We start from the raw sequence: 12,414 nt of genomic DNA on the forward strand, positions 1-12,414 counted from the left end.
CTGCCACCATGTCAAGGTTCCTTCCCCACTCTGAACTCTAGGGTACAGATGTGGGGATCTGCATGAAAAACCCCCTAAGCTTATTTTTACCAGCTTAGGTTAAACACTTCCCCAAGGTACAAACTTTGCCTTGTCCTTGAACCGTATGCTACCACCACCAAGCGTGTTAAACAAAGAACAGGGAAAGAGCCCACTCAGAGATGTCTTCCCCCAAAATATCCCCCCATGCCCTACACCCCCTTTCCTGTGGAAGGCTTGATAAGAATCCTCACCAATTTGTACAGGTGAACACAGACCCAAACCCTTGGATCTTGAAAAAGCAATCGGGTTCTTAAAAGAAGAATTTTAATTAAAGAAAAGGTAAAAGAATCATCTCCGTAAAATCAGGATGGTAAATACCTTACAGGGTAATCAGATTCAAAATATAGAGAATCCCTCTAGGCAAAACCTTAAGTTACAAAAAGACACAAAAACAGGAATATACATTCCATCCAGCACAGCTTATTTTACCAGCCATTAAACAAAAGTAAATCTAATGCATTTCTAGCTAGATTACTTACTAACTTAACAGGAGTTGTAAGTCTGCATTCCTGATCTGTTCCCAGCAGAAGCATCACACAGACAGACAAACAGACAGACCCTTTGTTCCCCCCCCCTCCAGTTTTGAATGTATCTTGTCTCCTTATTGGTCATTTTGGTCAGATGCCAGTTAGGTTACCTTAGCCTCTTAACCCTTTACAGGTGAAAGGGTTTTGCCTCTGGCCAGGAGGGATTTTATAGCACTGTATACAGAAAGGTGGTTACCCTTCCCTTTATATTTATGACACAGGACAACCCCCCCCCCCACTGTAATATTGTTCCTTTTCACTTTCAAGTGGTTTTGATGTTTTTATAGTTTATCTTTGAGATTTTTCCATTGACTTTTAAGGGTTGGTGCAAAGGTGGGCAATCGAACAATACATTACATAATTAGCTAGCCAGGGAGGGGTGGCAACTCCCTCCTGCCTGAATGGGCCATCACTGAGGCATATGATTCCCAGGTGACTCACTTTTACCCCATAACTGTAAGCATAATTTTCAATATAGTTACAATATTCTTTAAATATTACCAGTACACACATCTCGCAATGATTATGAGTATTGATAAGTTGCAAGCTTTCAGTACTTCAAGCCTCATATATTACCCTTTATGGATAAATACAGTGAAAGTGGTGTATTTGGTGTAGTGAGTTTCTCAGGTCTGAGACAGGAGTTGCTTGTAAAGAACAGTGAACCCTTTGCCAGTGGGCACCAGAGGGCCTAGTGTTACAACATGTACAGCGGATAATGCCTGTCTTAAGAATAGGGACACTGAAATCCCTTTAAGTATCTTTAAAATTATTTGGAGATGATCTATCTGCTGAGATTTTGAAGGAACACATATGAAAGGACACCATTAGCTCCTTTTTTGTTGTTGATTTTACTCCCCATTATTTCTACTACTACCTAGAAGATGTAGGTGAGCATTCATTTCCATTACATCTTTTGCCTTTTCCCTGAAGCTCATGCTGATTTACCCCCTTCCCCTCTGTATTTGTAATGGTCTTGAAAGCAACATGGCTTCCGAAAAGATATTGTCTACTTCATCCACAGGTTATTTGGTCATACTGTTCAACATAGTAGAGAAGAATAAAATAGATGATCAGATACTACAGTGATGGGCAGCAATATAACTCCCCCCCCCACCCCCCAGTAGATAGAATAATCCCTACATGGCAAAAAATAATGAGTGACATTCTATGACCCTAGTTATGCAAGAGATCAGACAAGATGACCTCCTGTGGCCTTAACATCTATTGCCTCATACTGTATTTTTCCTTGTTTGGGTCCTGCCATCATCTGGGCCTCCAGCAGAACTGAACATGGCTCTTGGAATAATGGGCCACATCCTCCGCTGAAGTAAATCAACATGACTCCATTAGAACTACACTATTTACACTGGCTGAGGATCTGATCCAGTGTTTCTTAGTTAATAACTGCTTCCCTTATAAAACCACACTATTTAGATACTGGAAAACCTCTTTCATAGTAAATTCCCAAGTGGATTTTTAAAAAATAACTTAATTTTTGACCAAATTTTAAATTTGTGGGTGCTGCCTTCAATTTCTGGTTGAGACTTATACAGGAGGGTGTTGTTCCTGATGACAAGTGGGCAGAATATCCAGGCAGCACACATGCAGCTGATAAATATATTCCCAGTATCTGCCTAGGAGTAAGAAAATGTTTTGCTCCTGCTTGAAGGCTCTAGCACAGTAGATGGGGGAGGGTGGCAGATTTCTAGCACTGCCAGAGGTCAGCTACCTTATGTTGTTTTTCCTCCATCAATGGAAGGGGTGAAGAAACCTTTCAGACCCTGAGCATCCCAGCTCTTTACCAATCAAGGGAAGCTCCAAAGTCATTTTATAGTGGCCTACAAGACCCCTGTAACTTTTCAGCGATAGATTTATTTTAGAAATCTGTCTTTCTTGCTGTTTCAGTTATATCATAAAACTCAAATTTAAGGCAGCCTGTTTATTTTTTCTGTTTCTCCTCTTCCTGCCCAATGGCTTATTAATGAACCAATCCCTGCAACAAATCCTGTTGCCATCTCTGTCTGCATATGTATTCAAGAGACACCATTATAGGACCTAATCACATCAGCCATTCCATCAGAGGCTTGTTCAGCTGCACATCTACCAATGTGATATATGCCATCCTGTGCCAGCAATGCCCCTCTGCCATGTACATTGGCCAAACCAGACAGTCTCTACGCAAAAGAATAAATGGACACAAATCAGACATCAAGAATTGTAACATTCAAAAACCAGTAGGAGAGCACTTCAATCTCCCTGGAAATTCAATAAGAGACTTAAAAGTGGCAATTCTTCAAAAAAACTTCAAAAACAGATTTTGATGGGAAACTGCAGAACTGGAATTAATTTGCAAACTGGACACCATCAAATTAGGCCTGAATAAAGCCTGGGAATAGATGGGTCACTACAGAAAGTAATTTTCCCTCTGCTGATACTTACACCTTCTTGTCAACTGTTGGAAATGGGCGACGTCCACCTTGATTGCATTGGCCTCATTAGCACTACAAAAGTAATTTTCCCTCTGTTGATATTCACTCCTTCTTGTCAACTGTTGAGAAAAGGTCACTTCCACCTTAATTGAATTGGCCTCGTTAGCATTGACCCCCCACTTGGTAAGGCAACTCCCATCTTTTCATGTGGTGTAATATATATACTGCTTACTGTATTTTTCTCTCCATACATCTGATGAAGTGGGTTTTAGCCCATGAAAGCTTATGCTCAAATAAATTTGTTAGTCTCTAAGGTGCCACAAGGACTCCTCGTTGTTTTTGCTGATACAGACTAACACGGCTACCACTCTGAAATAATGTACATTCAGTTTCACATAAGCCTGCCTAATAGTTAGCATACAATTGGGGGGAGGGATAGCTCAGTGGTTTAAGCATTGGCCTGCTAAACCCAGGGTTGTGAGTTCAATCCTTGAGGGGGCCATTTAGGGATCTGGGGCAAAAGGGGATTGGTCCTGCTTTGAGCAGGGGGTTGGACTAGATGACCTCCTGAGGTCCCTTCCAACCCTGATATTCTATGATTCTAATTTGGATCACATTCGTAATGTTTGTATTCAAGGATTGTTTGTTATACATTTGTATAGGGCAGTGCTCTAATAGAGAGAGAGAGAGATTTATAACTTTTTTTAAATCACTGTACAACCATCTGTAAAATAATCATGAAAAGTACATCTGTTCATCTTCATTTACCATGATAATGAAAACACTAATAAAGTATTACTTACATTGGGTGAATAGAGTTTTGCAAGGTTGTTATATGAAGTCTCACATTTAGGACTTGATCCAGCAAAGTGCTAAGCACCTCTGAGGCTACTCAGCACCATGTGTCACTTGGCCCGTACTCTGCTGTTTGTGAGTAGTATCTAAACAACCATTTTTAGAAACTGAATTGGACTGTATTTATATTAGTGCTCTGTAGGTCATTCTTATCATTTTGTCACAAATACCTATGCAGGATGTGCATTCAAGTTTTTCATAACACCTCATCACTCAATAAAAAAGGCACTTCATAATATTCCAAATCATGTATAAAATAAATAATAAACTCATATTTCACATACAGGAAAGTTATTGCAAGTCAATTCTGGTGCCAAAGAACAGCTATTTTTTGAAGCACCAAGAGGAAAAAGACATATTATAAGAGCTGCTGAGGTATGGATCATACTAATTACATTTTCTGAATACTTCACTCAGTACTAACTTGAAGGTTTTACATTGTGAATGTTGTTATATGATACTACTGAAAATTAGTGTATTACTTATTTAAATGGTATGTCTTCTTCATATACCTTCCCCTATGCTACCACGCTTTCAAGTTTACAAAGTGCTTCACAGACATTAGTGAATCTTCACAACAGCCCTGTGAAGTAGACCTTTGTAAGTATTATACAAATGTTACATATACAAAAGTTAATCCTTATAATGGGTATAATTAGAACTGCTTAATCACTCAGTATCATACCTTTCATAACAGCTACATTACTCTAAGCCAGGGATCGGCAACCTTTGGCACGTGGCCCGCCAGGGTAAGCCCCCTGGTGGGCCGGGCCGGTTTGTTTATCTGCCGTGTCAGTAGGTTCAGCCAATCGCAGCTCCCACTGCCTGTGGTTCGCTGCTCCAGGCCAATGGGGGCTGCGGGAAGCAGCGCAGGCCAAGGGATGTGCTGGCCGCCGTTTCCCACAGCCCTCGTTGGTCTGGAATGGCGAACCGTGGCCAGTGGGAGCTGCAATCAGCCAAACCTGTGAACGTGGCATGTAAACAAACTGTCCCGGTCCGCCAAGGGGCTTACCCTGGCGGGCCACATGCCAAAGGTTGCTGATCCCTGCTCTAAGCACTTAACAAACATTAGTATTTCAAAATTAGAACCATTTCAGATAAGCACTTAATTCAGATCTGATCACATATTGTAAATATTGTGGGTGAGATTTTCAAAAGTACTTGGCATTGAACTAACTTTTCTCTCTCATTGAAATAAATTGAAAAATAGATTAAAAAGTACAGATTTACTAAAATTCTCACAATAAATCTCAGAATGAAACTACATAAGTGCAGGAAAGACAACACCAAATTTTCCATCACCTGCAATATCTGCAGGTGCATCCATTTGTTCTTTTAGAAGAAGGATTTATGTGCAAATATATATTTGTGCATTTCAGACAAGTTTTCCACATAATCTCTTTGCATGAACAATCACTTCTTTTGTATTTAATCTGTGTGCAGGCAATTTAAGTGCAATTTAGGAAGCTACTTTTAAAAATATGTGGCCTCATTTTAAGGGATGCTGAACACCTGCAACTCTTAATGAGAGCTGCCAATATTCATCACCTCTGAAAATCTCTAAACAGTTTAAATCCAAATGACAATGACCAATGATTTCTCCCTGGAGAATAAAAAATGTATAGCAAAAAAGTAAAATTCCAGGAACTCTACCTTGTAGTATAGCAGTTTTATAAAGGACATATTTAGCATTAATCAGCTGGAAATAAACACTGTAAGCTAACAAAAAGAAAAAATCATTTTGGCCAAGCCCATATGCAAGTTGATCTGTTTGTTAGTATCATAGTTCAAGAGAAAAATGTAACAACTAAAGCAGTGTATTAGACATTTGTCAAGATACTTTGTTTTGGGAATTTTTGTTTCCAGATAGAGAAGATTGAATGGGATACCTGGACATGTGTTCTTGGTCCTACTTGTGAAGGAATCTGGCCCATGCATAGTGATGTCACTGTTGTAAATGCAGCTACTCTTACAAAAGATGGTTCACTGTTAGCTACAGGAGATGACTTTGGTTTTGTGAAGCTTTTTTCATATCCTGTAAAGGTAATAAATAGTATTTACTCATCAGATTAGAAGCCATGCTGGAAATGGTAGTGGGGAAGATTTCTGTACGAAAATGTGAAAAATGAATAGTTTAAGTGATAACGTGTATTCTTTATATTGCAGGGGCAACGTGCTAAGTTCAAGAAGTATGTGGGTCATAGTGCCCATGTAACCAACGTTCGATGGTTACATAATGATTCTGTGCTACTGACTGTAGGTGGTGCAGATACTGCTTTGATGATCTGGACTAGGGAGTTTGTGGGCATCCAAGAGAGTAAACTGGTTGACAGTGAGGAGTCAGATACAGATGCAGAAGAGGATGGAGGTAAAAGCAGAATATGAAAAATACATATTAAATTTAGCCCTGATCTCACAAAGACTCACATACATTCTTAACTTTAAGCATGTGAGGAATTCCATTGAGTTCAATGGGACTCCTCATGTGCTTAAAGTTAAGTAAGTGCTTAAAATTAACTACGTGTAAGTCTTTGTAGGATCAGGACCTTAGACTGCTTCTGTTGTTGCAAATCTTTCTATTTCTTATTTCTCCAATACAAAACTGAAAACAAACTACACAGGTGTCATTTTATCTTTCACATTATTTAAGGTTATGACAGTGATGTTGCAAGAGAAAAGGCTATTGACTATACAACAAAGATCTATGCAGTAAGCATCCGAGAAATGGAAGGCACAAAGCCACACCAGCAGCTGAAGGAGGTTTTAGTTGAGGAAAGGTATGGCATTCATCTCCATATATTCAATAAATTCTTCTGACTTTCCTTTTATTGAACTCTAAAAAGTAGGTTATAAATATTGACAAGACAGCATTTTAAATTCTTATGTCCCAGTGCATCATGGGTTAAATTGGGAATATGTTTGTGTGCCTTGGGCAGTGAGGAAGGGATTTTTGTTAATCACAGATTTTTGTTAATTTGTCAATCTTTTTTTTTCCAAATTGATATGTACAGTCTTACGTATTCTTACTTTTAGATATGAAGTGAAACATTAAACTTAAGGTTCACCCAAATAGGAAGGAATACCTGCTAGTCTTTGTGAACTTACACCTTCAAAACTATAGGATGAAATCAAATCAAATCTCAAGTTAAATGAGTTGACTTGATTCATCTTGATCTCAGTCTAGAGGATGTTTGTCCTTATCATTAAACCATAGAACTCAGCAGTCTGCCTTCAAGAGTGGTTTAGGACGTGAATAAAAAGGGCGTTACTGGTCAGATCTGAACTATACTGTGCTCTTTGGGTGAAGATGCTCATTTTTAAAAATATTTATTGTTTAAAAATATTCCGACTTGCCTGTGCATTTAGTTTCAGTACCAGCCTTATATCCTATAAATTCCTTCTGAGCATTTTTGAATTCCCCTTCTACCTTTTACATAGCCATTGTATGCTGTCTTAATTAGTGTGTGTTTGTTTTAAAAGATGGAACTGGTAGCCTCACCTATAGTTTAGGTTGCCTGACCATTTACATTATAAGACAGTAAGGAGAAGGAGGAATGCAGAGGGGTGAGAAATTGGGAGGAAGATAAGGAGAGAGGGGTGTTGCAGAAGCCAGAGGGTAAGAAGTAGCAAAAGGCGTGTGGGACAGGAGCCAAGGTGGAGCAGAGGGGAACAGAGACAGGCCAGGGACATAAGGGTCTGTTCTGTGACCACTACAGCACGCTTCCCTACAGAACCAGGTATTGAACCTAGGAGTCCTGAGTTTCTACATTATTCTGCTTTGAGCAAATCACTGGCATTACTCCGCTGTGAAAGCACTGGCAAAGTATGTGCCTAATCCACATGGAGGATAACACTCTAGTGCTGCTACCAGTTACTATGTTAGCTCAAGTGGTAAAAGTCTGTGCTGTGGATCTAAAGATCTGAACCCTACTGATGACTCAGAACAGAAAACCATGTAGTGACCTGGCTGGAAGAGTGTCACGAAGAGGAGGCTGCAGTTCCTGGAGTGAGAGGGGCCGCAGAGTGAGATAGGATGTGTGAAGACACCATCAAATAGGGATGTGATGCCTGGCAGAGCTAATCCCCAGGACAGCCAGGGGGAGGCGCCACTAGCAATGAGAGCTTCCCAGGACAGCCTCTCACATAGAGATTTACTCAAAGTCCTTCCACGCAAAACATCTCAGGCCGTCTTCTCCGGCACTGCCCTGATGGTGCCTCTTCCCCAGTGGCTGGTAGGGGAACTCTGGCCTGCCCAGTACTCCGGGTCCCAGTCCAGGGACACTGAACCCAGCAGTTCTGGGCTTTACTCTCTCAGCCCTCACTAACTTTTGAGTGCTTGACTTTGCAACCTTAATTCTTTTTTAATGTAATTCTCTAATTAAGAAAAAACACCAAAAAACAGAAATTTCACCCCCAGCCAGAGCCCTCACCCCCTCCCGCACCTCAATCCTCTCCCCCCATACCCTGAACCCCTAATTTCTGGCCCCGCCCTGGAACCCACATCCCCAGCCAGAGCACTCACTCTCTCCTTCACCCCAACCCCCTGCCCCAGCCCGGTGAAAGTGAGTGAGTGTGGTGGAGAGCAAGTGATGAAGGGAGCGGGGAATGGAGTGAGTGGGGGGCAGGGCTTTGGAGAAGGGACTGGGCAGGGACAAGGCCTCAGGGAAGGGGCGGGGCAGGGGCGAACAAGGGCATTCGGTTTTGTGCGATTAGAAAATTGGCAACCCTACAGCTGAGCCTGCTTGCAATCACGTTCCTGCTCCCTGGCTCCCCCTCCAGGTGTAGCCTGTGGAGTTAATTGGCCTCCCAGGCCATCTTAACCCCTTCCAATCTTGTGTGGGGCAGACACCCCATCACAGAGGCCTACAGTAATTTAAGTGTCAAATTTTATTTTTATTTTTTAATTAGTACCACCTACCAATAAAAAATTGGGGGGCATAGTTTTGTTATTTACTGTAGTTCTTGCAAGTAAATAGAAAAAAGAGTAGATTAATAACTACTTGGCAATTATCGGGTGACTCCATATTTCAAGGAGCCCAGATGTTCTATTCATTATGTGGCATTTGTAGTGCAAACTTTGTGCTATGTGGAACTGCAAAATGGATATCAAACCTGGAAATAGAAATAGGATACACTGGAAATTAAAATGGATTAACAATATGTATTTTTGTGATTTACTAGTTAGAGTGCAGGACTCAGTCAAGAATCCTGGATTCTATTCTCAGTTTAATTTTCTTGCATGTAGGATGATGTTCAGCTGCTTTTATTGTTGTTTTTAAGGATGTGATGGGTTATATAGTGGACCTATTTAGTATACTGCTTTTAAAAAATTAGATTCTTATATTAGGCCCTGATTTTGGAAAGCCTCTAAACCTGTTCTTAAATCCACCTCTATTCAGGAAAGCACTTAAGCATTTGCTTAAGTTCTGTTGAAATCAATGAGACTTAAGCACATATTTAAACAAATGCTTATGTGCCCTTCCTGATTAGAGATGCTTTCCTGGGTCAAAACCTCCTGCTGCACAGGAGGAACACAATAATTCATTGCAAAATCCACAGCCAAAATTTTCAAACTGGCATGCTTAAAACTGGACACCTATATCCATATGTAAGCACTTAAAATCCCTGACATTTCCCATTGACTTTAATGGGAGCTCTGGATATCCAGCATCTCAGAAAACCAGGACATTTATTTAAGTGCCCAAATGAAAATATAGACACCTAATCCAAAGAACCCGAATTTTAAAATTTTGGTCCACATATTTTGGGACCCACAATTTTTGGAACAAAGACATGGAGTCCCAGAGTTCATGTGTTTTTAAAAATTTACATTTGGGCATCATTTTTCCCCCTGCTTTCACCATACGTACATCTTCTCTACTTTCTTTCTTAGTAGCAAAATCTTTGTACTTCATTTTATCTTTCTGTAAAATGTGTATAATGATACCTACTGCACATCAACATTTTGAGGATCATTTAGAAATGTTAAGTTTTAATTGGGGGCAAATAGACCTAAGTCAGTAATATGCATGGAATACCACACTGGATCCAGAAAACACAATGCCAAAATATACTGGGCCACATTCCCTCATATGTTCTGGCTGCTTATGCTGCTTGGGTGATACAAAGTAGCTGTATCTTTAGTTTAACTGACTAAAAGTCTGGTTTACACCTGTTTGGCATTGTTGAATCATTAAAAGCAGCCACAGCATACAATGAATCTGACCCACCGTGTTTACAAGACTACTAAATCTTCATCATTACATTAATGACTGGTGGTATAGGAGATACATGTTTCCTCATTATATGATATATTGGCCCAGATTTCCCCCCACATTTGGACTGCTTTGTGCTATTCATCCTTACAAAGCAACATTACAGCTGCTGCAGTTAGCTGTGGGAGAATCAGACCAGAGCAGAGGGATTCTCTGGTGAAGCAGAGCCAGTAGACCTGCTCCTACACCACTCCCCCAACCTGTGGCTGTGATAAGGAACACGGCCTACGGAAGGGAGGTGCTTTGTTCCAGTAGTCCCCAACTGTTAAAATAACTTCTTGGCAATCAGTATAAATTAGAACACCACTCAAGCTGCTGTAAACTACTGCAGAGGATAATCCACGCCACAGTCAGCCTGAGATTGAGAGAGTACAATCGTAGCTTACAACATCCCCCATCTGTTGTCCTCTGTGTGTTCTTCAGCCATTGTTTCTGTCCAATAATCAAAACTAGCATATTACATTTTAACAGCTATCTGAAATTTTTCAAAAATCCCTTATCATGCAGATTAAGAGCTGCATTTTTCCATGTGTTTCACAAAAGATTCACAGGCTGATGTTCATATTTTTATATATGAAAGGTATGGTTTGGGTTACTTTAATCACATATTTATATACATGGAGTTTGCAGATCCGATGACCTTATTGTGGATCACACACATTTCATATGTAGCTTACTGGATAATAATATGTGTTAAACATATGCAAATCATATTTGATACACATAGTTCATCTGAGTTATATGTACAAGAGACAAATAAATATGATTCATACATTTTATGATACAAAGTTTCTTCAGTCTGAATGAGGTAGTTTGTTTTTATATGAACCCATCAAACAATACAATTACAATATAAATAATTATGAATTCTCCCAAGATACTAATCACTACTCATCATTATGTTCCTATATGCAACCTAGGCACGTATTAACCGAGCTCAAGGGAAGAGTTCACAGTTTACAAGATCACTGGACAAATATGTGAAGGTATCTGAAGCATTCATAGACACCTGCTTCTCTGAGGCCAATTGTACAGGATCTGTCAGGGCTGGCCTTTACAATGAGGCAAACTGAGATGCCAGACTGTGTGGGGGGCACCACTAGGACCCAGAGTGTAGAAAATTCTGTCTGCTGCTGGTGCATATGTATTCTCTCTGCTCTAGATGCACAGAGATGGTGGAGTGCTGTGCTGGAGGAAGGAGGGCACAAGAGACATAACAGGCAGGCAGGAGAAAAGGTGAGAGGGAATAACAGAAAGCAGCAGGAGCTGCAGGGAGAGAGAGGAGGAGGAGGAGCCTCTTATGTACCTCTCTAGCACCCCCAGGAGCCTGGACTGATTAACACCAGCATCTCAGGGAGCTTCTTTCTTTCCTGCTGCTTCTCTGAATCCACTTGAGGCAAAAAGGCAGTCAACTGAAGTAGTAGGAACCAGTTAGGCCCTTAAGAAGCTGATATCTTCCCTTACTCAGGCCCTTTTACCAGCCTGCGTATTTGTCCCCTTCAGTTGTGTGTTGAGAGCCACTATAGCTGACACAGAACAGCACTCATGAGTGAAAGAGGAAAACACGCCTCTGGGGCAGCATTCAGAAAAAGAAAGAAAGTAAAGGAAGCTTTTCTATCTAAGCAGGAAGGAGCTCTCCTGAGATATACAGGCACAAATGTTCACGTTGAGCCTTCCGGCCCCAGTGAGGATGTGAGTGGTGAGGAGATGCCTGATCTTCCAATTAGAGTGCAGGTGACCTGGCAGCTACTGCAGCTTAGAATCATAGAATCATAGAATATCAGGGTTGGAAGGGACCTCAGGAGGTCATCTAGTCCAACCCCCTGCTCAAAGCAGGACCCATCCCCAATTAAATCATCCCAGCCAGGGCTTTGTCAAGCCTGACCTTAAAAACTTCTAAGGAAGGAGATTCTAACCACCTCCCTGGGTAACGCATTCCAGTGTTTCACCATCCTCCTAGTGAAAAAGTTTTTCCTAATATCCAACCTAAATCTCCCCCACTGCAACTTGAGACCATTACTCCTTGTTCTGTCATCAGCTACCACTGAGAACAGTCTAGAGCCATCCTCTTTGGAACCCCCTTTCAGGTAGTTGAAATCAGCTATCAAATCCCACCTCATTCTTCTCTTCCATAGATTAAACATCCCCAGTTCCCTCAGCCTCTCCTCATAACTCATGTGCTCCAGTCCCCTGATCATTTTTGTTGCCCTCCGCTGGACTCTTTCCAATTTTTCCTCATCCTTC

At 40.9% G+C, this 12,414-nt stretch overlaps 1 protein-coding gene across 9 annotated transcripts in view; it reads left to right on the plus strand.

Moving 5' to 3' along the window:
• Positions 1-12,414, plus strand: part of EML6 (EMAP like 6) — a 298,929-nt gene that overhangs the window by 216,410 nt on the left and 70,105 nt on the right. For all 9 annotated transcript variants that reach the window (XR_012667789.1, XM_048842340.2, XM_048842341.2 and 6 more), the window contains 4 exons: positions 4,182-4,270; positions 5,762-5,938; positions 6,062-6,263; positions 6,546-6,672. Coding sequence is in view for 8 of the 9 variants with exons in the window: in XM_048842340.2 (XP_048698297.1) it covers positions 4,182-4,270; positions 5,762-5,938; positions 6,062-6,263; positions 6,546-6,672 (595 nt within the window). In the remaining variant the exon portion in view is untranslated. The remainder of the gene's footprint in view (positions 1-4,181; positions 4,271-5,761; positions 5,939-6,061; positions 6,264-6,545; positions 6,673-12,414) is intronic.

Source organism: Caretta caretta, chromosome 3 (genome assembly GCF_965140235.1).
Source record: "Caretta caretta isolate rCarCar2 chromosome 3, rCarCar1.hap1, whole genome shotgun sequence".
NCBI classification, from domain to species: domain Eukaryota; kingdom Metazoa; phylum Chordata; order Testudines; family Cheloniidae; genus Caretta; species Caretta caretta.